The 26,081-nt window shown below is 36.1% G+C and overlaps 3 protein-coding genes across 5 annotated transcripts; 2 read left to right on the top strand and 1 right to left on the bottom strand.

Moving 5' to 3' along the window:
- The first annotated feature begins 10,873 nt into the window (after positions 1 to 10,873).
- LOC104092122 (nicotine N-demethylase CYP82E4-like) lies at positions 10,874 to 13,726 on the top strand. Its single transcript, XM_009597638.3, has 3 exons — positions 10,874 to 11,874; positions 12,707 to 12,963; positions 13,271 to 13,726. The coding sequence occupies exons 1-3, from the start codon at positions 10,930 to 10,932 to the stop codon at positions 13,638 to 13,640; spliced, it is 1,572 nt and encodes a 523-aa protein (XP_009595933.1). The 5' UTR covers positions 10,874 to 10,929; the 3' UTR covers positions 13,641 to 13,726.
- Positions 13,727 to 14,362: 636 nt separating this feature from the next.
- On the bottom strand, positions 14,363 to 16,625 carry LOC104092121 (late embryogenesis abundant protein M17-like). 3 transcript variants are annotated; one of them, XM_009597633.4, is made up of 4 exons: positions 16,479 to 16,625; positions 15,770 to 15,901; positions 15,173 to 15,295; positions 14,363 to 14,927 (listed from the first exon to the last, which is right to left on the bottom strand). In XM_009597633.4, the coding sequence occupies exons 1-4, from the start codon at positions 16,573 to 16,575 to the stop codon at positions 14,641 to 14,643; spliced, it is 639 nt and encodes a 212-aa protein (XP_009595928.1). In that variant the 5' UTR covers positions 16,576 to 16,625; the 3' UTR covers positions 14,363 to 14,640. The 3 variants fall into 3 exon arrangements, with proteins under 3 accessions (XP_009595928.1, XP_009595929.1, XP_070042209.1); XM_009597634.3 differs by having other exon boundaries at positions 14,363 to 14,924; XM_070186108.1 differs by lacking the exon at positions 15,173 to 15,295.
- A 2,941-nt stretch (positions 16,626 to 19,566) lies between these two features.
- LOC104092124 (ABC transporter G family member STR2-like) lies at positions 19,567 to 22,982 on the top strand. Its single transcript, XM_009597639.2, has 4 exons — positions 19,567 to 20,098; positions 20,536 to 21,275; positions 21,700 to 22,166; positions 22,379 to 22,982. Exons 1-4 carry the CDS (start codon positions 19,640 to 19,642, stop codon positions 22,900 to 22,902), a joined length of 2,190 nt encoding a protein of 729 aa, XP_009595934.2. The 5' UTR covers positions 19,567 to 19,639; the 3' UTR covers positions 22,903 to 22,982.
- The last annotated feature ends 3,099 nt before the right edge of the window (positions 22,983 to 26,081 follow it).

Raw genomic sequence — 26,081 nt, 5'->3', positions numbered from 1 at the left:
AGAGTGTCTTCCACAACATTGGCTTTACCGGGATGGTACAATATCTCGACGTCATAGTCTTTCAGTAATTCAAGCCACCTACGCTGCCTCAAATTCAACTCCTTCTGCTTGAAGATGTATTGTAAACTCTTGTGATCTGTGTAGATGTCAACATGGATGTCGTATAAGTAGTGCCACCATATCTTCAAAGAATATATTACTGCATCCAATTCCAAATCATGAGTCGGGTAATTCTTTTCATGTTTCTTCAATTGTCTTGATGCATAAGCAATTACCTTCCCACGTTGCATCAATACGCACCCCAAACCTATACCTGAGGCATCACTATATACCACATAACCTTTTGTTCCTTCTAGGAGAGTGAGCACTGGCACGGATGTCAATCGATTCTTTAGCTCTTGAAAACTACGTTCACAAAAGTTAGACCACTGGAACTTGGTAGCTTTCTGTGTTAATTTAGTCAATGGTGTTGATATAGAGGAAAACCCTTCTACAACCTGCCTATAATATCTTGTTAGCCCTTGGAAGCTGCGGACTTCTAACGGTGTTGTAGGTCTCGGCCAATTCTTCACTGCATTGATCTTCTGAGTGTCAGCACTAATACCCTCGTCAGGTATCACATGGCCAAGGAATGCTACTGAGTTCAGCCAGAATTCACATTTGGAGAGCTTAGCATATAACTTATGATCCTGAAGGGTCTATAATACTATTCGCAAGTGGCCCACATGTTCCGTCTCCGAACGAGAATACACCAGAATGTCATCAATAAATACGATCATGAACACATCAAAATAGGGCCTGAATATACTATTCATAAGATCCATAAAAGCTGCAGGGGCATTTGTTAGCCCGAATGGCATCACCAAGAACTCAAAGTGTCTGTATCATGTCCGGAAGTCTGTCTTTGGGATATCCTTCTCCTTAACCCTCACTTGATGATACCCTGAACGTAAGTCAATCTTGGAGAAATACTTGGCACCCTGGAGTTGGTCAAACAGGTCATCAATCCTTAGAAGTGGATACTTGTTCGTTATAGTAAACTTATTCAAATGTAGATAATCGATACACATCCTTAACTACCCATATTTCTTCCGCACGAACAAGACTGGCGCACCCCAAGGTGAAGTGCTAGGCCTAATGAAACCCTTATCCAGCAAGTCCTTCAACTGTGCCTTCAACTCTCGCAACTCTATCGGGGCCATCCTATATGGAGGGATAGAGATCGGTTGAGTGTCAGGAAACACATCAATGCTAAACTCAATCTCCCTTTAAGGAGGAAGGCCTGGGAGTTCATCTGGGAAAACATCTGGAAATTCATTGACCACGGGGATTGATTGTAGAGTAGGCGGCTACGCCTACGCATCCCTAACGCGAACAAGAAGATAAATGTAACCTTTTGAGATAATCATCCTTGCCTTAAGATAGGAAATAAACCTACCTTTTGGTGTAGCAATGTTCCCCTTCCATTCAATGACGGGTTCACTAGGAAATTGAAACCTAACCATCTTCTCGTATGACAGTCAACATTTGCATATCATGAGGCCAACCAGTCCATTCCTATTATCACATCGAAATTAACCATTTCTAACTCAAATAAATTTGTCGAGGTCTGACAACTACAAATCATCACAGTGCAACCTCTATATACCCTTCTAGCAATCACAGAATCTCCTATCGGAGTAGATACCTCAAGTGGTTTACTTATCAATTCAGGATCAACGCCAAACTTATTATCCACAAAGGGTGAAACATATGCTAATGTAGATCCCGGATCAATCAGCGCATATACATCATAAGAAAACACAGACAATATACATGTAACAACATCTGGAGACGACTCGAGATCCTGTCGACCTACTAGAGCATATGTTCGATTTTGACCACCACTCGAACTCAGAACTGCATCTCTACCTCTACCACGACCTGCCGATTTTTGAAATTCCTATGCTAGAGGTCAAGCTGATAAGGAAGAACCAGACACAGATCCAGTCGGCTGAGCCATACCACTACCTCCTCTGTTAGGACAATCCCGCATCATATGGCCAGGCTGTCCGCAAGAATAGCACGCATCATAACCTTAACGGCACAGTCCAAAGTGGGCCTTGCTGCACTGATCACAACTAGGTGTTGGGGGTCTCGTCTGACTAGTATCCCTATGATATTGTGAGTCAGATGCCCTCGAACTCTGATCTGAACCATAATAGGTAAATCGATCATACCGAGGCCTCTGAAACTGTGGAGGAGCACTAGCTACAGGTGGTGTCGAACTCCTCAAAGACTGGGGCCTGATACTGCCTCTAAAGACATCAGAATACCCTGCAAATCTCGCCCTTTTATGCTGGCCCCTATCCTGCTCCTTATCTGCCCTTTGCTGGCACTTACGATCCTCTAGGGTTTGGGCATAAGCCTGAATACGGGAAATATCCATGCCCTCTACCAATGAGGCTGTCGTGCACTCATTTATCTTATGTGTTCCCAACCCGTTCACGAACAAGTGCACCCTATCGCTCATTTCGGCCACCATATGGGGAGCATACCTTGCTAAAGAATCAAACTGTATACTATACTCTCGTACACTCATATTACCTTGTCGAAGGTTCAAGAACTTATTAGCTCTAGCTCGTCATATCTCAACTGGAAAGTTGTGATGAAGAAAGGCCTCAGAAAATTCCTTCCACACAGTTGGAGGAGTGTTCGGACCCCTAGATCTCTCCCAACTATCATACCATAAAACTGCTAAATCCTGTAACCAATTAGAAGCCAACTCTACTGCCTCTGTATCACTAGCATGCATAACCCGCAATGTACGATGAACCTAATCAATAAACGTCTGAGGGTCCTCCTTGGGGTCTGATCCAGTAAACACTGGAGGATCTAGATTAATAAAATCATGAACTCTCTAACTAACCGGTTTATCAGCAGCACCGGTATTCTGCCTCTGAGCCTGAGCATCTACCAAGCTAGTCAACAACTGCACTGCACTGCGCATATCGCGGTCTGTAGTGCCAGACGGAGGAACTGGAGGTACTGGGTGCCTCCTAATATCCTCTGGAGGAGACGGAGAGGTATGAGACGACATCTCACTCTTAGCCTCACTTTGGCCTGCTCTGGCGGGAGGCACCTGACCGGTACCCTCTTCCGCAGATGTATCAAGCCATTTACTAATTGCTTGCTTTCTAGTTGAAGGCATCGCTGAAAGAAAACAAGGTGAATATTATATATAAACACTTACGACTCAACTCTACGCACGATCTAGATTCAGGAAGAAGGTAACAACCCTAGATGTCATGTAGCCTCCTGATTATAAATGTGGCGCACTACACATCCATAATCAAGACTCTACTAGACACGACTCATAGACAACCCCTAGGACAGACCTGCTCTGATATCAAGTTTGCCACTACCCAACTGGAGGGTCAGGACTAGCACCCGGGCCATACTTGCCAACCACCAACGTACATTTTATCTAAACTTCCTTAATATCTTTAAGGGCCAACGAGATCAATATAAATGGTAGACATGGATCATGAACATCCAACAATGAAAGATAATGACATTAACATACATAACATGGGACGACAAGACTGTCAAGAAACTATATATAAGGTACGAGCTACCACGCTGCCATGAAAGACTATACAACAAAATTCCGCCGACAAGGCATTCCAAACCATACATGAGTCGACACCTATCTATGAGCCTCTAAAGGAATGTAAGTGCTGTAACATTGCCAGAACAGGGCCCCGACATACCCATAATGTCTATAACAAAAATGCATACCAAGACCATGACAAGTCCGGAGAAGGGATCTCGCCAATAACCGCTGAACTCGGCAGCCTACTGTGGTGGGGGAGCTGTGTCTACCCATCTATCAGGACCTGCAGCACGACATGCAACATTCACAAATAAAATGGACATCAGTACGAATAAAGTACTGAGTATGTAAGGCAGGAAAGCATAAGTAAGAGCAGTAATGTAAACAGGGATAGAGAATATACAACCTGTGACATCTGGGTACCTCTGAGGGATACTGACATGAAATGCATGATACATACATATATATATACATAACTTTTAAAACATACGCCTTTGTGGGCATCATCATCATCATCATATCATACCCGACCGTAATAGGCTCGGTAAAATGTACCCAGCCATCATAAGGCTCGGTAGAATCATACCCAGCCACGTGGAGATTGGTAAAACCTAAATGATCAGTGGTTGCATAATAGGTGTCGTACCCAGCCGACTATAGCGCGGCTCGGAAGAGTAAAATAGATACATATATATATGATGCGTGTTGGACTCATTGGAATCACATTTAGAACCTTTCAGAGTGACGTAAGGTCGGTATCTTCCGTACACGTTATTAGGATTAACTCTTCATCAAGAATCTTATAAGAATCAGGAAGTACCAACAACATTGATAATATAAGAATAAGAGAAGTAACATCCACATCAATCGTTCCATAAGAAGGGCAACAATGTAAGTACTGCTAGCTTCTAAGAGTAGAGTATCCTTGAAAGCTCATTCATTACATTATGTACAATCGAAATCATGCAAAAGAATGAAGGGGATAGCCTCACATACCTTGTATATACTTACCAACCTCAAGCTATGCAAATTCACGACTCCTTAGTCTACAATAAGAGAAATGACACTATCGTTATCGTTTAAGCGTCGTAACTATTATGTATCGACCGCAAGCAACCTATTTTACGATGAAACGAACAGCACCTACCCTATTTATATGACTTCCCATAAGTCAATAAAATCATCAAACATCCCAAACAATATCAACAATAATCATATTGAGCCACCCAAAACAGTCCACCAACCAACAACATTACTACCAAGCCTTTCGATATATATTTCACAAGTTCTAGCTTCAACGACTTAGCCGCAACTTGGATAATCTTAAATACATGTAGAGTAAGAGGTTTCTTACCTTTAAACGGAAAGAACAACTCCAATTTTACCTTAATTGTCCACGAAATATCCCTTCAATGCTGCCACAAGAACAAGGAAGCGAAACTAGCAATCAATTCGAATTTTTCGGCACTAGAATTACTTTAGAAGACTTGAAATCACCTAGGGTTGATATTAAAAACTTGAGGGAGTATTTACAGAACATAAACACTTAAAACAACCTCCCACAACAAGAACAAGAAACTTACTATTGCCACGGGATTCCCGACACTTGATTTGCATTGTTTGTCCTTTGTTTGGGTCTTGGATAATGAGAGAACCTTGAGAGTGTGTTTTTAGGGTTCTAAGGTCTGAATATACTGAAAAATAATGACTTAAAACAGGGTTGAGGCATCTTAAATATATCCATATGTCTTAAACCGCCTATGTGGGCCCTATAGAGAGCTGTTTGGCGCAGTCTCGTAAAAATACGAATATCTCTCTATTCTGAGATCGTATCGACGAACAGTTTAATGAGTTGAAAACTAGACTCACAGATCTTCAATTTGGTGGGTAGAGCACTCTGTAATTTCAAGTACATTGAGAGAAAAACGTAGTAATATTTGACCTAAAGTTTAAGTAAAATTAAAAATGTTTGTCGGCTTTTGTTTCATAACTCGCTTGACTTCAAGACTTATGATACGAATATTATATGATTAAAATACATTTAAACATGACCTCTTGGGACAATTAAGCACCTCTAGTTTTACCAGAAAATACGGGTTACAACATCCTTGATTCGTTTAACTTCTAATACTTGTTAACCACTCTTATACACCCTTGTATCGTTTAAGACCAATAGGATTTAACTTCTTATCATCTCAAAAATAAACTCTTCTCGGATTTACGTCGACTAACTTACGGCATGATCTAAGGTACGCGAATTTGGGTTGTAACATAAATATTTTTCAAATAAAATTCATTCAAATAAATCTCTTCCGAATAAAAGTCACCATGTGACACAGCATTTCAAAATCATAAATTACGGGTCTCAGCCTTCTTTTATATTTCCACGGCACCTCATGCCAATTTCTCTATCAAAACAGCACGGACAACTCACGTGTCATATATAATCATCATTTAACCACGGTACCTCGTGCCCACATTTCATATCACAACTGCACGGATAATTCACGTGTCAATATCATCATTATTTACTCACGGCACTCTGTGCCCACATTTCATATCACAACTGCACGGACAGTTCACGTGCCAATATCATCATTATTTACTCACGGCATCTCGTGCCCACATTTCATTTCATAATCCGCCTGATAATAACCACAGGCTCCCAATTTCAACATAGATCAGACTATTATCAATTTACCAACAACAAGACAAATTGCACAAGGTATAAAAATAAACACAATAAAAATCACAACATCATATGAAAATTACCAACGCAATAACCCCACATCATCACATATCATCCCTGGAAATAGCCACCCTTATCTCTCTTATAGCTGCACTTATCGCTCCGCCCAGATAATATCCCAACACATATAACAATAGTGAAATGCCACCCATATGCTCACATAATATCAATAGTGAAATGCCACCCTTATATCCTCAAAATAATAACTCAAATAACACAATAATTTACACGGAATATTATCACGGCAACATAACAAAATCAATTCATATCACAATTTTTCTAATGGCCACAACCAATTCCAAAGATATAACAAAATTAATTAATTTTACAACAAATAGTGCAAGGCTCCACACAATGTGTATAACACCTCAAAATAATAACAGAGATGGAAAATACTCAGTATAGGGCGACACCTTCATTAATCCAAATTCTTGATAATTATATAACGCCTCGGTTTAAACTTATTTCATTAATTATTTACAGATGAAAAATCCATAATATAATTATTTTCAGGAAATATCAAATCACCAAACTCACGGAATTTACATAAATATTCAAGTAACAATCACATCAAATTATCATATAAAAACAAATTCAACAAACAAATATTGAGGCATGGCAAATAGATGATTTAATAAATGCCAATAATTATCCAATTTACTACACAATAATGCCTAAGACTTAACCCAATAAAATTTGCACATATAAGCCTGAGTACGTACTCGTCACCTCGCGTACACGGCTTTTCACATTTCACAAATGGCACATAAGACTCGATGCCTAAGGGGTAATTCCCCCACTCAAGGTTAGGCAAGATACCTATATTTTTGAAGTTATGTCGATATTCCAAAATCACCTTCTTGCTTGAATTGACCTCCGGACAGCTCAAATCTATCCAAATTAATTGTACAACTTTATTAAAACTCATCGGAAATAAATTCCGGATAATAATACATCGACTTAAAAATTTATTCCAAAAGGTCAATGCGGCGCCCGCCTTTCGGAACCCGACATAATATTCATGAAATCCGAATACCTATTCCGATATGAGTTCAACCATACCAATTTTATCAAATTACGATAACAACTCGACCTCTAAATCTTAAATTTTCTTTTTTGGAAGATTTTGCTAAAATCTTGATTTCTTCCATTAAAATCCGAATTAAACGATGAATATAATCATAGATTCATGAAATATAAATATATTAGGATATAGAACACTTACCCCAACCAAGCTTGTGAAAAATCCCTCTAGAATCGCCCAAATTCGAGCTCCAAAATATTCCAATCGAAAATGGCAAAATGACCAATTTTGGTCCTTAATGATTTTGTCCAGTTTCGCACCTGCGGACGAGTCGCCGCATCTGCGGAGCCGCTTTTGCGAGCCAAAACTCGCTTCTACGAAGACCAGTGCCAGGTGAAGCATCGCACCTTGCGTTTCTGCGATGGCCGATTCTACGATGTCCAGGCGCATCTGTGCTTGCCCTTCTGCGCACAAATTGCCGCTTCTACGGCCTTTTCCATCTGCCTTACCCAGCTCCCTTTCACTCGCTTCTGCGAGCTTCCTCTCGCTTCTGCGATGGTCGCACCTGCGCCCATAATTCCGCTGGTACAATTCCAATAGTTGCTGCCATTTTCCAGCAGCTTCCTTCAAGTCCAATTTGCTCTGTTAACCTTCCGGAATCCACCCGAGGCCCTCGGGACTTTAACCAAATATACCAACACGTCCCAAAATATAATACGGACTTAGTCGAGGCTTCAAACCATGTCAAATAACGTCGAACTTACGAATTGCGCATCGAATCGAATTATGAGTTTTTAAACCTTCCAACTTCTATATTTTGCGCCGAAACGTATCAAATCAATCCGGAATGACTTCAAATTTTGCACACAAGTCATAAATTATATAATGGAGCTATTTCAATTTTTAAAATCGAAATTCGACCTCGTTATAAAAAATTTCACCTTTAGTCGAACTTTTTAAAATCTTCTATTTTCCAACTTTCGGCAAAATGCATTGAATTGCCCTACGGACTTCCAAATCCAAATACGAACATACGTCTAATTCCGAAATCACCATACGAAACTATTGACATCATCAAAATTCCATTCTGAGATCGTTTGCTCAAAAGTCAACTCTCTTGTCAACTCTTTCCATTTAAGCTTCTAAATAAGAATTGTTCTTTCAATTTAATTCAATCTTCGGAAAATCAAACTCGACCATACCCGCGGGTCATAATACATATTACGAAGCTGCCCGAGACCTTAAATCACTGAACGGAGCGTTAATTCTTAAAACGACAAGTCGGGTCGTTATAATACCTCAGTGTTATTATTGATTTTTTTACCCCAGTAACAGAAGTTTGAGAAAAAAAAAGCCTCATGCTAGAATTTGAAAGTTCGTTCGTCAAGATTTTCCTCGATCACCAAAATTTTAAAGCACGCAGTAGTTATGGTGATCATCAGGATTTATAAATTTTCCGGATTTTATCACAAATCACCAGAATTTTTAGCCATAATGCTGAAAAATTCGGGTAATTGTCATAATTTCTGGTACTTCAAAATTCTGGTGATCGTTAGAATTTTGGTGCTCTAAAATTCTAGCATGTACTTCAAAATTCTAACGAGTATGTTTTAAAATTGTGACGTGGAATTATTTTCTCGAAACTTTTCTTAATAAAATCAAAACATAAACAATGATTTAAAAAGGTCCATCCAGCATAATTTTCAGCTAATTAAGATATTATGCACAGTATAATGATATATTTCAGCCGACAGAAAGCAATTAATTAATTGTAACTAAGTATTTTGAAGTATAACAATTCTCACCTGGTCGAATATCATATCACAGGGGTACCTTTGAGTAACCAAAAAGTATTTATTTTTCTTGATGTTTGCTTCTGATACATATGTAAAGTGTGAAGCTTCTAGTACATCTGTAAAATTTATTTTCAAAAAGAATGAAAAATTGATGTTTGAACTAATGTTGAAAATTAGATTCTCTCATACATTGAACTTTGCTATTTTTATTGGGCAGAAGAAGAAGTAATTAAGTATATAATTGGAGGACAAAATGTTCCAAATAGCCAAGTCGCGAGTATAATGACTATATTATAATCACAAATTGCAACAATTATTGTCCTTTTCATGATAGTGAATGTGGCGCGACGAATTTGGCAGGTATATACAATCACAAATTGCAACAATTATTAAAGATATTATGAGAGTTACTCATCTAACTTGGTCCATATATCATTTATTGCGTTATAAAAGAGTTTAATTGTGTAAATATTTACACAATTAGAAAGAAAGAAGGTACTATGGAATATTCCCTCTCTTCCAAGGTAGATAATTTCCTATTGGATGTAAATATGCTGGAATTATTAATACAAAAAGAAGACGAATTATTAGAGGGACTATTATCAAAAGAAGACTAATTAAGGTCAATGAGAGATATATATGATCTATTCATTTACTCCATCATTCGCTTGCGCATGAGGATGGCATATTTATTACGTAATTGTTTTATAAATTATGCACCGGTATCTCTTAAATATTTATTGCAATACATTTAATAAAATAAAATCTCATAGCATAATAATACATTACTCCCTCCGGTATACAATAAGTGATTTTTTTGCCATTTTTTTGTGGTCCAAAATATCTGATTTTTCCAGATTTCAAGAATTAATTATTTTTTTCCTACATTATTCTTGAAATATGTATTAGAAGTGTTTATGTGAAGAGATAGTAAAAGTTAATATGGTCAATTTCATTACTAATTAATATTAAAAGGTGAATTTCTTAATTTACGTAAAAACAACCAAAATATCACTTTTTGTGATTGTTGTGAACGAAATAATACTGATTGTCAACCCTTAGATTAACAATACCAAGTGGCAATAGGGTATTTGCTAGCATCACCATATATAAAAGAAGATGTTGTTTTCGTTGCTGCTATTTTATTAATGAAATAAATACCAGTTGTCAACCCTTAGACTTAGATTAACAAAACCAAGTGGCAATTAATGTGAGAGAATATGAGCTTCCAACCAAAATCTTTTGAGGCATGTGAAGTGACCCAAGAATTATGAACTCCTTTGAAAACTCTTGCACAACCTACTAAGGAAACTGTATTTCTCTGACAATTAATAAAGTATTTGAAGGCGATCGAGTCTTGGCATAACTAGTAAAATTGTTATTATGTGATCGGGAGGTCACGAGTTCGAGCCGTGGAACCAGACTCTTACAGAAATGCAGGGTAAGATTTCGTACAATAGATTTTTGTGATCCGACCCTTCTCCGAACCCCACGTATAACGGAAGTTTAGTTTACTGTACTTTTTTATAAAGTATTTGAATAGCATCACTATATGTAAAAGAAGATGTTGCTTGCATCGTTGGGAATGAAATTATAACCAACTGTCAATACTTGGAACAAAACCAAGTGGGAATATAGTATTTGTAAAATATCACTATAAAAGAAGATGTTGCTTGATATTTAATCTTGTACATAGTACTCTTGAGAAATACTAAATCTCATACCCCTAGTACTCCCTAGTACTCTTGAAAAGTCCTAATATATAATGTATCATCATCTTCCTCTTCTTCTTCTTCTTTCTCCCTTAGAAGCCATAATAGCAGGACTTGTAACCCTTGCATTTGTATTCTATTTCCTATGGAACTTTAGGAAATCCTCAAAAACCCTAGCCCCAGAAATCCCAGGAGGATGGCCAGTGATCGGCCATCTTTTTTATTTCAAAAACGACGCCGATCACGACCGTACTTTAGCTCAAAAACTCGGAGATTTAGCTGATAAACATGGTCCAGTATTCACTTACAAACTAGGGTTTCGCCGTTTTTTAGTGGTGAGTAGTTATGACGCCATTAAAGAATGTTTCACCACCAACGATATCCGTTTCTCTAATCGCCCCGCCTTACTATACGGTGATCACCTTTGCTATAACAATGCCATGCTTTTTATTGCCAAATATGGACCTTATTGGAGAAAAATTCGAAAGCTAGTCAATCAAGAAGTTCTCTCAGTCAATCGACTCGAAAAATTCAAATATATTAGGTTTTCTATAGTTCAAGAAAATGTTAAAGAACTATATGATCATTGTGATTCAACGATAAATCTTACTGATTGGATAGATAAGTTGTCGTTCGACATAATTTTGAAAATGATTGCTGGGAAGAGTTATAATAATGGACATGGAGAAATACTCAAAATAGCTTTTCAAAAGTTTATGGTTATTGCCATGGAATTTGAGCTATATGATATTTTTCCTATTCCGTTGTTTAAGTGGGTGGATTTTAGTGGTAATGTTAAGGTTGTGAAAGAAACTTTCAAGGACATTGATACAGTTTTTCAAGGTTGGTTAGATGAACACATTAAGAAGAGAGAAAGTAATAACGAAGTTTTGGATGAAAATGAACAAGATTTCATTGATTCTATGCTTTCAAAAACAAGCAATGAACGTCTTGGTGATACTTACTCTCCTAGCACAACCATCAAAGCAACAATATTTGTAAGTTATCTCTAAGTGTATTTTAATATGTTGTCGTAGGTAATTTTTTTAAAAATAAATATATAAGCTCTTAATCTTACTTTTTAGAGTTTAGGTACTACTTACCGATGATATACAAATTATTTATATAAAGCATTCATCGGTAACCTACAATAAATGATAAATTACTTGCTATAGTATGGTATTCAAAACTTAAATGATCTAATGACTAATGTATAGATGTGAGGGCATGTTACTCTTTTTCTTTTCAATAATAATAAATATTCAAATGATGACCGATTATCATATAAATGAGACGATGGTTGATTGAGCGGAGTTTAACAGTTGTAAATATAAGTCTTTTTGACCTATAACTAACCAAAGTACTCGTATCTAATATTCATAAGATTCAAAACAAACAACGCTACTTTGTATAAGGGCATGTCGTTAATTAAAGGTGGAATAGAAATGTTGAAATTAACAGATCCATAGATATAAAAATAAAAAAATAAAAAAAATCTTAATGGATTAAAAAATACATGTATGCCATTATTTTTAATTTGTTTTTTTAAAGTGTAAGTTATATACTATATATATACCGTAAAAAATATCACACCATGAAGTCACCCAAAGAATATCTACAAGTAAACCTTCATAAAATATGGAATTTATAATCTTAAAAATAAGGCATATTACTTCCTATAATAAATATAGATAAGTTGATAGTGCAAATATAAAGTTAAACTCTTCCCTAAAAGATCGTATACTAGGATTTTAATAATCATGGATTTTCATATTTGAATTTCTTATTCGTATTCTTTTTAAATGTTCTCTAATTTGTCCATATATATAGTCATTGGTCTTGGACGCAACAGAGACGCTTGCTCTTCACATAAAGTGGGTAATGGCGTTATTGATAAACAATAAGCTTGAGATGAAGAAAGCACAAGAAGAGATTGACACCATTGTTGGTAAAGACAGATGGGTAGAAGAGAGTGATATCAAAAATTTGGTGTACCTCCAAGCAATTGTTAAGGAAGCATTACGATTATATCCACCTGCACCTTTGTCAGTACCACACGAATCTGTGGAAGATTGTGTTGTCAACGGGTACGTACTGTTAGAGTTTTGTCCTGATTTTTTTATCATATTTGAATTTTACTTTTCTTGAAGGAAAGATAAAATATTTATCATAATTAATTCTTACTTTTTCTAAAATAAATTCTCAATCTTTTTTATATTTGACTAATTATTTTTTGGAAGTAAAAGGTTTTGCGCTTATTCTTCCTGCTTATTCATAACAACATCCACAATATTGTCCTATTACATCACTGTTGTTTTTGTTGACTTATTTATCGTTGTCCAAGTTTTATTTTGTTAGCTTCAATATGACACCTGATAATATTGATTCCGACAGGTACCACATTCCTAAGGGGACTGTACTACTTCCAAATGTTATGAAACTACAACGAGATCCGAAAATGTGGTTAGATCCTAATAAATTCGATCCAGAAAGATTTTTGACAACTCATGCTAAAATTGACTATCGCGGGCAGCACTACGAGTTGATCCCTTTTGGGACGGGGAGACGAGCTTGTCCCGCAATGACTTACGCATTGCAAGTGGAATACCTTTCAATTGCTCATTTGATCCAGGGTTTCAATTTTAACACTCCATCAAATGAGCCTTTGGATATGAAAGAAGGCGTAGGCATAACTTCACCTAAGAAGAATCCTATTGAAGTGTTAATTACACCTCGCCTACCTACTATGCTTTATCAATATTAAGATGTTTTGTTGTTATAATTTACTAATATTCAACTCTTTGTCGGTCTGATTTGTCCTTTAAAATTAAGATATTTCATTTTGGTTAAGATTGTTTCACATATGGTTATTCATCTACTTTACTTTACTTATAAGTGATTGTACTCCATGAATAATAAGAAGTTTGATTCTCCAATAAGTGTCTCTAGGACAGAAGTTATAAGATGAGCTCAGACCTCTATGGCCTAGCCTCTTCATGAAGTTCTTTCTCAAGTTTAATTTCAATTATTTTCCTTTTTCAATATTTTTATTATTTATTCAAACCTCCTTTTTCAATTTCAAAGTAAAGCTTATGACCTTTTACTCTACCATTCATACGGTTGTGAAAACTTAGACTTCCAAATAAGAGTTTAACTCATATGCACTGAGAATATAATCCATAAATTTTATAGTAGCATTATCAGTAGTTATAGGAGTATATGATGATCCAAGAAAAGGAACTAACCTCCCCACCCCACCACACACACACACGAAAAAGGAGGGGGAGATCTAGCCAAATAAGACGGAAGCTTACGAACTTTTATCCAAAAATTGCTTAGGAGCAAATAATTAATTAAGTTTGCATCAACAATTAATCTTATGCTTGTATGTTTCAATTACTCATATATCTTTGATTTTGTATAATGAAATTCGAATGTAAAGGAAAAGCAAATCAACCCAATGAATATAATAGGTAAACATGTAACTAAACAAACGAAATTAAGTCACATTCACAGTAGTAGAAAACATCAAATTTACAATATCACTGCAAACTTGAGTTCTCAATCACAATGCCATTAGGGATCTAACCCTAATTAAGGCAAAAGTAGTGAAAGAAACATACATTAAAACCCCCATTATATGCATCCATATTATTCATACATAAACTCTCATATTTATTTTATTTTATTTATTGCCTATATACTATATAACATTAACTACATGGATGCTTCTTCTTTCATTCCAACATAGTCTTGAAAACCTTTTAAGGCTGGACTTCATTTTCATCTAAGGCTTTTGCTTCTGCATCTGAGTAACAACACCTACAGCCTCCATATCTACTGTGCCCACAGCAACCATATCGGCAGCCGCCACCGCCCCATCCGCCGCCGCCACCACCACGGCCTCCCCAGCTTCCACCGCCACGTCCTCCATAGCCGCCGCCTCCCCAACCATAGCCGTAACGACCTTGTCCACCGTAGCCGTAACCATAACCGTCATCTCTGTTACCAGCCACTACGTTATCATCTTTTTCCGCAACTACAGCATCTTCTGCAAAGTATAATTTTTACACAATTAATATAATTTAAAATGTCGTAACATGTTACTATTTGACCTTTTAGATAACTAGTTCCAAGTACAGTTACATTGTACTTATATTTTTATCGACCCTAAATTGTCTAAACATTCTTTTACGTATAGAAGTTAAGACTCTACTTTAAATTATCAACTAAGATTTGCACATTATTAAATGTACTACAGTAATTCTTTTAAAAGGCCTCAAGTATGAAATTTACGAGGTGTGCAACATCTCCGGCAACCATAGTGGCCGTAACCCCCGCAGCAGCCGTATCGACAGCGGCCTCCGTACTGGTCCGTTTCCTTTGACTCCTCGTTGTTTGTTTCTTCCACTTCATTAGCTGCAATACGGATAAGGGAAATCGAATATTGAAGTTTATAATTCTGAAACTAGCATGGATTGTAAACTCTGCTCGTAATTTGAAGAGATGAAAGAAGAAGAATTAACCTAAATAGCCGGCGCCTTAATAATATTACATGTATAACTATACAGCTATATCAGTGTATAATTTTATAAATACCGGCTAGGAAAAATAAACAGTGAATTCAATCGTTATTTGTGTAACTAATTAAGTTGTCCCTCTTTAATAGCTCCATCAAAAGATTATGGACTGAAATCTAAAATATTACAATTACAAAAGTTAAAATTAGACCGTTAAAGATAATTCTTTATAATTATATTGTTTGATAACCGGAGAAACTAAAATGATTAATTACATGTCATGCATAAAAATAATTAATTACCTGCTATAACAGGTTAAATAATATTAATATAAAAAACTTATATTATCAGTGTATATAAATTAAATCCTTACCTGACGCACAACACCTACGACAGCCATAGCGTCCCCAACCACCACAGCAGCCATATCTACAACGGCCTCCGCCTCCGTACTGATCCGTTTCCTTTGGCTCCTCCTTTTTGGTTGTTTCTTTCACTTCATTAGCTGCAATAATGATAAATTTTATAATTCATCAACGCTTTATATGTGAAAATTAGTAATATACACTAATTTATATGAACTTTGTGAATTGAACATTTTCATTGAAAAAACACTAGTTTCTAATTTTGACAACATCCACCAATAGTAAAATTGTAAATAGCTTATTGCACATATTATGTTAATATAATGAAAAGATATTCATCAAGATGAGCACTTCATAAAGTGTGTGTGTGTATATATATATATATATATATATAAAAGCTTATCATATTATGAAAATAGAATGAAGATTAACACTAGCTAGCACCTAAAAGTGCTATTATAAATTGCAATTTAAGTAAGGACGTGACCATAGCGGGTTCACATAATTAATAAGAAACTCTTTAACTATATTTTTCAAGTGAATAAAGATCTTACAATTTATGCTAGTAACTAGTAAAGGGAAAATGAGAATTATATAGAAGAGTAAGATACTAATTATATTTGTTCATGCGAAAGAAAAATGAGGTAAATATTTAAAACATGTGTACGGACAAACCCCTATATCATAATAATAGGAATATGAAAAGTTAGTCTATACCCTTCTTTTCATCTTTGGATGTTTCAGTAGCAATTACAGAATAGGAGATGAGAAGAAGAACGAAAAACAAAGGGAGAATACAAGTTTTGAGCTTCATTTTTTTTGTGTAACAAAAAGAAGTGAGTAAAGATTTGCTATCAAACCCACCTTTTATAGCAAAAGAGGAGTAGTAGTAATATTACCTTAATGGAGAAAGAACCAAATATTTCATTAAATGAAGCCTAATGTTTTCAATATTTTCTCTTCTTTGCCTACCTATGCAAATGTTGTTGGCTGTTGAGGATTTTGGATACTTTCTAATATTTTCAAAATCTTATCAAAGCAAGTTTTTTTCGAGTATAGCTACTATTTGGTCTGACTTGGTCTGGTACTATCACAACCAGGGCAGCTAAATAAAATTGGTGGTCTAAAATCAAACTTTATTAAGACGCTTTAAACTTTTTAATAAAATTTAAATATTTACTTTTATTTGAAATTTATTTTAATTTTATGACTTCTTGAGATGCAAAATCGTTAGCTCCCGTTTGGCCACAAAAATTGGGGGTTTTTTTTCAAATTTTATTTTTAAATATCTGTTTGTTTATAAATTTTTACCATTTTTGGCAGATTTTGAAAACAAATTCTTCAAATCCTAGAACCAACTCTATAGTAGTTTTTGAAATTTTTTACTCACAAAACTTCAAATCCTTTTCAAGTAAAATGCATATCCAAATATAATTTCAACTTTCAAAAATCATTTTTCATCTCATCTTCAAAAACTTATTTTTTCAATTTCCAACAAGATCTATGTCCAAACGCTATAGTAATTTGTAAGCTGAAGTTTTCGTCACTATCACTTTAAAAAGTTGACGTACATTTTTTTATTTTTTTGATTGACAAATATCTTGTTCCTTTTTTTTTTTGTACAAGGTAGCAAAGCTAGCTACTTCCAGAATATTAGCATACCATTTTTTTGTCTTAAAAAAAAATTCTTTTTCATTATTTAATACCCAAATTAGGACATCACTCGTAAGAAGTCAGCAATTGAGAGCCCTGTTCATAAACTCTTACGTGAAAAAAAAAGTCAAAAATGTTCTGTTATAGATGATTTCACTATAGAAGTCAACCACTGAGGTATGCACATTAGCAGCCTTGGTTGATCAAAACAAGGATATGCTTCAAGAGAATATTATGTTAAAAATAAATAAATAAATTATTATTTTGGGGCATTAAACAATTTTTTTCTAGATTTAGAATTTTTCACATGTAAAAATCTTTAACTATAAAAAATTGAGATCTCCAAAATCTCTAATTTTGTTGGTTTTGCTGGAGGTTGTATATATTATGTGAAGATTTTGCTGATATATTTTTAAAATGAAATAGTACTTTGAGTTATTGTAATTATGAATTTTACTTCGTAATTTCTGTAAAGATCCCTTAAAAGAATTTGCAAGTTAAAGCCAAAAATTGCGAGAAAATAGCACGGGCTAGCCAGTTTTCGGACTGGTAATTGAAAAATAGTCAGCGTTTGCAAAGTCATTGAAAAATAGCCATTATTTTGCTGCAACACAAAAATTTCAGCATAATATACCGGATTATAGAATTCCTGTGCATAAACTTCCAGCATATTATGTTGAACTCCAGCACACGGAAAGTTCCAACATAATATACTGGACGTTGGAACACCTGTGTATGAACTTCCAGCATATTATGTTGGAACTCCAGCACATTATAAAATTCTAGGATATTATACTGGAAGTTCATATGTAAAAAATTCGAACTCCAGCATATTATGCTGGAATATTTTCGGATTTTGGACAGTATTTTTTTTCAGATTTTTATCTTTACATGAAAAGTGGCTAAATTTCGATTATTTTTGAAACTGTGGCTATTTTTTAATTATCAGTTGTAAATCTGACTATTTTTAAATTTCACCCAAAAATTGGTTCTTGAATTGGGCCGAGAAGTAGGCTTCATATCATACATTGGCTAAAGATCAGGCTTTTGCTACAATATGATACGAGCCCATTGGTCCAACTAATTCGGATTCGGATGGGATAGGCTCACTACAGTCTCAAAGGTGAAGGGATCTTAACCATCCCACTGCACTCCTCGGTGACTACTATTTATCTCTTTTAAACCTTAAACAGACAAAACCTAGAATATCAACCAAAGTATGGATTTGTCTAGTAGCTAAATGTTATGCTCTACACCCGGCTCATTTTGTCTAGATTAGCATATGTTATGATTTAACTGGAATACAATGTTCACTAAGCATGTTTCGGGGTAAATTTCACAAATGGTCATATAATTATGATTTTTTTCATCAAAGTCATATAACTTTATTTTCTCACACCAAAATCATATAACTATGATTTTTTTTCATCAAAGTCATATAACTTTGTTTTCTCACACAAAAATCATAAAATTTTCACTAATTAACTCGCACAAAAATTATAGTGGTCGAAAAATAAATTTTTCAGTAGTATTTTCTTATTTTACGTTTTTTTATTTTTTATTTTCAGTCTAATAAATAATTATCCAATTAAAATAGGTATAAATAATTATTTTCACTAAGTGATTTCCTTTCAATTATTTAAATTGTGATGGACCGAGTTTATCCGTTTGTTCTAGTTAGAAGTAGAATATACCCCTTTCAAGTATTATAAATGTTTTGGTAGAAGCCTATCATGTTATTTACCGAGTTTTGAACCATATGTAGGCCGGATTTTCGTTTATAAAAGGGAAGTGAAATTGTTGTTAAAATTTAACAGATTTAACTATTGAGAAACCCAAAGTAGACTAACTTTGGAGGAAAAGAGTATCTCTAGACAAATTATACAATCAATAAAATATATAAAAGTTAAAATGGTAATATTCAGGGGAATATTGGCAAATGGATCAAAATAAGACAAACACAGTTGAAAATAAAGGATGAAGCAAACAAGAAAATATTTTCTCTTTATTGAACAGAACAACTTACAAAACGGACTACTCAATGCTAAATGTCATTGTCTTAGCTTTGTTAATGCCTCCTGTCTCTCAACCTCATGCTTATAATTACCCTGCAAATCATCCAACTTCTTTGGGAGACATAGTTAGCCAAAAACACAACTAGTCCCGATAAGTCGGTCATATATTACACAGGCGAGCTTAAGTTTTGTGCACTGATAGTGTATACGATGGGGCATGTTGTGGACATAGGGAAGCCAGTAAATTACACGGGCGGGCTCGAGTTCACGAGCCTAACATACACAGTGACAAAGAGGATAAAAGATGAAGAAGGGAAATGGTTAAGTCAAGAAGTAGACTTATTGCACCAAATAACAGGCTATGCACCAAAAGGATGTATTACTGCAGTTATGGGACCAAGTGGTGCTGGCAAATCTACACTTTTAGATGGATTGGCTGGTAGAATTGCAAGTGGAAGTCTTAGGGGTAAAGTTTCTATGGGTGGTGTGGATATGAGTCCAAGTTTGATCAAAGGAAGTTCATCTTATATAATGCAAGAAGATAGACTTTTTCCTATGCTTACTGTCTATGAAACATTCATGTTTGCTGCTGATTTTAGGTTGGGCTCACTCTCATTGTCCGAAAAACAGGAGCGCGTTGAGAAGCTAATCGAGCAACTTGGATTATCTGTAAGTCGACAACAGCTCATTCTCTAATGTTATATATATGTATAGACATAATTCAAAAGACCAAAAATCAAGATTCAACATTTTTTCTTTAGGACTCTGGAACTTCTTAAGTCCTTGGTGTGTCATTCTTACCGGTAGTATTGGCACTATTCTTGCATTTTCCTATTCCTAGATCTTTATTATTACATGGCCATTTGCTTTCGTTGTCCTATTACCTTGTTGATGCTATTGTTTGTTTATTGTTCCCTTTTCTGTTCCTAAGCCGAGAGGCTACTAGAAATAACATCTCTACCCTTATAAGGTAGGGGTAAGGTATGCGTACATACTACCTTCTCCAGACCCCACTTGTGGGATTCTACTGGGTTTGTTGATGTTGTTTGTCGGGAATTTCTTAAGTCTAAACCCTTGTGTGGTTTTGATCATTTGTTTTATGGCAGTCGACTAGGAACACTTACATAGGTGATGAAGGGACTCGAGGAGTATCTGGTGGAGAACGTCGTAGGGTGTCAATTGGGGTGGACATTATACATGGACCTTCATTGCTATTCTTGGATGAACCAACTTCAGGTCTTGATTCGACTAGCGCTCATAGTGTAATTGAGAAAGTGCACGATATAGCCCGAGGTGGAAGCACTGTGATACTAACAATTCATCAACCTTCATACCGGATTCAATTGCTTCTTGATCATCTCATCATCCTGGCTCGCGGACAACTCATGTACCAAGGAGCGCCAAATGATGTATCTCTCCATCTTGTCAGGATGGGGCGCAAAGTGCCAAAGAACGAAAGCTCGATAGAACACTTGATTGATGTAATTCAAGAATATGATCAATCCGAGCTTGGAGTAGAAGCAGTAGCTGCATTTGCACTTACTGGTATGAAACCTCCACCGATAGGTGCAGCACACGAGATGTCAGCTTCCACTGTGCTAGCTCCATCACCTGCCCGGCCATCACACCGTGCTAAACATCAGGACGTGGAGGCACAGGGTCGTGACAAGGCGAGCAAACGTCTTCGCTTGCAAACCAGTGCACAAGATGACACAGGATTTGATCACAGTGTAAGGAGTACCTGGAATACATCTAAATCCTGGAGTGCCAGCCAAAGTGGTGTTCTGAAATCTCTAGGCTTTTCACCAGCTAGGCGCAATAATCCTAAAAGCCCAAGTATTATGGGGTAAAAACATTCACTTCACTTCTATTTCATGGTATACGAATTGTCTTTCAAGTTAGAAATTTTTATACTATTAGATCATCTAAAAGATAACTACATGTAACTATCAATAATAAGTGGTACTATAACATGAAATTAAGATAGATAACCTACTATAACATGTTGGAATACACTTACAGTGTAAAAATATATTCAGACTTCTTTATAACAACATCTTTATATAACAGTCATTCACTATAAAAATAAATTTTTCTCGAAACTGATTTTTATGTTGTTCTATAATATATGTCCTCTATAACAGCACTTCGCTTTAGCAGCCAAAAAATATCGGAACAAACGAGGCCGTTATAGAAATGTTTGACTGTATTTTCATTTTTAGTGTACATAAGTTAAACTTATATAACTACAATTTGGGATGTTTGTGCAGTTCTTCTCCAGGATGCTATGCTTATTCTGCAGAGATTGTTCAAAGTACTCCAACTCCTCATAGTAGTGACTACACTGTCAATGAAAATGACTATTTAACACCCAATGATCTTACACCCCATACCAATCATTCTATCCATGATCTCAGGCCAAAGTTTGCGAATTCCTTCTTCTCAGAGACATGGATTCTAATGAGACGCAACTTTATAAACATCAGGCGTACCCCTGAACTATTCCTCTCTAGGCTTGTCGTGCTAACAGCTATGGGAATTATGATGGCCACTATGTTTTTGCATCCTAAAGACAACATTCAAGGGATCACAAGTCGCCTTAGTTTCTTCATCTTTACATGTACCCTCTTTTTCTTCTCGTCCAATGATGCTGTTCCTGCTTTCATTCAAGAACGATTTGTCTTCATTCGCGAGACTTCTCACAATAAGTATAGGGCCTCTTCTTACACAATTGCAGGTCTAACTTTTCTTGATCTTATTACTCCATGTTAGTAATTAATCTTCTTTTTTATTCCCCTCTGACCGCTCTTTGTTGGAGCTATTGCTCCTTTGGTGACTCAAACCATATGAGCAACCCCTCTTGTCCCATGTTAGTAACTATATGTACATGTCTTTTGTAATGAACCAAGTAAAACTTAGTGCTAATAAGTTTTGTACATAATGTTGCAGGTCTAATTACTTACCTTCCATTCCTAGCTCTTCAGGCTGCAGTTTATGCTGTGATTGTTTGGTTTGCACTATCGCTTCGCGGGCCTTTCATCTATTTCTTGGTGATTCTATTCATGTCACTACTCTCCACGAACTCATTCGTTATATTCGTGAGCTCAGTGGTACCAAATTACATATTAGGATATGCCGCTGTTATTGCTTTCACCGCGCTATTTTTCTTGTTTTGTGGCTATTTCTTGAATAGCCATGACATGCCACAATACTGGAAATGGATGAATTACATTTCAACTATGACTTATCCATATGAAGGGCTACTCATGAATCAATATCAAACGATAGATTCGTTCGGAAAAGATCCTCTTGGAAGAGATGTAACTGGTTTTGGAATCTTGAAATCACTTAATATTTCACTAGATTCAGGCAAGAAATGGGAAAAAGTATATGTAATGTTGGGATGGGCTGTTTTTTACAGGGTTCTGTTTTATATTGTCCTTAGATTCTTTTCAAAGAATCAGAGGAAATGAAATAGTATTGAAAGTAGTAGGCATTGTAAAATCTGCTTTTATTCATATACTTCAAACATCAATTGTATGCTTAATATAAATTTCTTCTTTTCTTCTAAAGAAAGTTTGTTACATATGGTGAAGGTAAGGAAGTACTTCAGATATTCAGAAAATAAACCTTAGGTATTCAACTTGAATTAATTGATTTATATAGGTAGAACCAGACTACATATTTGTTTCAAGAAAATATAATAAAAGAAGCAGACTGTATTTCTCACAAGTTGTGTTATAGAATCTGCAAAGTCGTTAAAAAATTATATTGTGTAAATAGACAAAAACTAATTTTTTGGTATACTTATGTTGTTAACAGGGCTTGCCTAGTGCGGTTTTACATCCCCTGTGTGGTTTGCAGGCTATTTGTCACGACCCAAAATCACACTTGTCGTGATGACGCCTATCTCAATACTAGGCAAGCCGACAACCTCAACAAACCATAATTTTTTTTAAATACGAAAAACATAATAATTAAGTTTAAGGGAAAATCCCACGAATACTGGATATAAATACACTCCCAAAATCCGGTGTCACTAAGTACATAAGCATCTAAATGGTAACAAAGTCTGACTAGTAACAACACTGTCTGAAAATATAGAACAGTACAAAACTGAAAGGAAAGAGAGTCAAGGTCTACGGACGTCAAGAAGCTACCTCGAAAATCTCCAACAGATAAAAACTCCGAAAAACTAGCAATTGCCGTGTCCAAAAGTACCTGGATCTACACACGAGATACAGGGTGTAGTATGAGTATAACCAACTTAGCAAGTAACAATACTAAATAAAGAACTGAAAGTAGTGACGAGCTTCACAGCTAAGTCCAATTACATTAATTTCCAACATAAGAAGGTAGGCATGCTTTCAAGCTCAACATTTAAGGCCCAAATAGTATTTTTCATATCAAGTTCAAATGAAACAAAAGATAATGTCTTTCAAAAGTTTTCAAAACAGTAATATATGACGGCTTAAGTGAAACAATAATGTATAAATATATCCTCTAAGAGCAACAGTCACACCGTCCTCCCATTAACTCCAACCTCACAATCACACTTTTCTCACAGTCACTCATTCATCTATATCACTCAGCAGTCGGCACTCGCACTCAGTAGGTACCTGCGCTCACTGGGGTGTATACAGACTCCGGAGGAGCTCCTTCAGCTCAAGCGCTATAACAAGCCAATCATGGCATAAATCAATGAAACATGTCACGGCGTGCAACACGATTCCATAAATATCCTCACAATTGGGCCCTCGGCCTCACTCAGTCCTAAATATCTCCAGTCTCTCGGACTCTCAGAAATCATGATAAGCAGCCCAAACAGCAATAATATGAATGCATCAATAATGAACAATAGAGACTGAGATGTAATGTGCAAGTAAAACTGTGACTTATTATAAAATAATAATTTAGCATATAGTTTAACATGTACACGACCTCTGTGGGTCCCTACAGTGTCAGCACATGGTTTAAACATGATTTATAGTTCGATATCTCTAATACGTGGAAAATATACGGATATCAACAGATTATTCAACTATACAGTTCCATGGAATTGATCATGTCACAATTCCTACGGTGCACGCCCACACACCCGTCACCTAGCATGTGTGTCACCTCAAAACTAATCACATATCAAAAAATTCTAGGTTTCATACCCTCGTGACCAAATTTAGAAATGTTACTTACCTCAAAGCGTCTAATTCTATATTCTTCAATGTCTTTGCCTCGCGAATCGATCTCTAAACGCCTCGAATCTAGCTACAAATAATTTGATTCAGTCAATATAAATTATAGGAATTAATTTCATATGAAAATACTAAATTTCCAATAAAAATTCGAAATTGCTTTCAAAAATCGCCCGTGGGGCCCACATCTCGGAACCCGACAAAAGTTACAAATTTCAAAAGCCCATTCAATCACGAGTCTAACTATATAAATTTTACCAAATTCCGACATCAACTCGACCCTCAAATCTTCAAATTAAACCAAGAGGATTTTCTAAATTTTCCAACTTAATTCACCGATTAAATGTTTAAAATAACCATGGATTCGGGTGATTTGACCAATACTGAGTTAAGAATACTTACCCCGTTATTTTTCTTAAAAATCTAACAAAAATCGCCTCTTCCCGAGCTCCAATTCGTCAAAAATCCCATTTTCAAATCTTAAACATTTTGTCCAGGACTTTCTTCTTCGCGAACGCGATAGCTCCCTCACGTTCGCGAAGCCCATTTTTGTGTTGCCACGATTTCCTCCTTCGCGAATGCGAGCCTGGTCTCGCGAATGCGAAGACCAATTTCCCCCAGGCCGGCTCTCCCTTTTGCGAACGCGAGGCCTCGACCGCGAACGCATAGCCTTTCCCCTCGACCCTTCGCGAATGCGTGCCCCCGGTCGTGAACGCGAAGCTTTGCCCCTCGACCCTTCGCGAACGCGTGCCCCCGGTCGCGAACGTGAAGAAAAAATTGGCCAGTCTAAATTTCCTCTTCACGAACACGAGACTCCCCTCGCGAACGCGATGAAGGAAACCAGATACAAGCATCAGAAAAATTCTAGCAGCTGTTTAAGTCCAAATTTTGATCCGTTAATCATCAGAAACTCATCCGAGGCCCAAGGGACCTCAACAAAATACACCAACAAGTCCTAAAATATTATACGAACTTAGTCGAAACTTCAAATAACATCAAACAACGCTAAAATTACAAATCACACCCCAATTCAAGCTTAACAAAAGCTAACGAATTCCAACTTTTACATTCGATGCTGAAACCTATCAATTCAATTCCGGTTGACCTCAAATTTTGCACACAAGTTATAAATGACATAACGGAGCTATGAAAATTTCAGAACTGGATTCCAACTCCGATATCAAAAAGTCAACTCCCCGGCCAAACTTCTAAACTTAAATTTTTATTTTAGCCATTTCAAGCCTAGTTTAACTACGGACTTCCAAATAATTTTTCGGACACGCTCCTAAGTCCAAAATCACCATACGGAGCTAGTGAAATCATCAAAACTCTATTCCGGGATCGTTTACACATAAGTCGACCTCCGGTCACTATTTTAACTTAAGCTTTAAACCTTGGAACTAAGTGTTCCAATTCATTCCAAAACCTCACCGGACCCGAACCAATTACCCCGGCAAGTC

Source organism: Nicotiana tomentosiformis, chromosome 9 (assembly GCF_000390325.3).
Source record: "Nicotiana tomentosiformis chromosome 9, ASM39032v3, whole genome shotgun sequence".
NCBI classification, from domain to species: Eukaryota; Viridiplantae; Streptophyta; class Magnoliopsida; order Solanales; family Solanaceae; genus Nicotiana; species Nicotiana tomentosiformis.
This window is presented reverse-complemented; position numbering and strand designations above follow the sequence as displayed.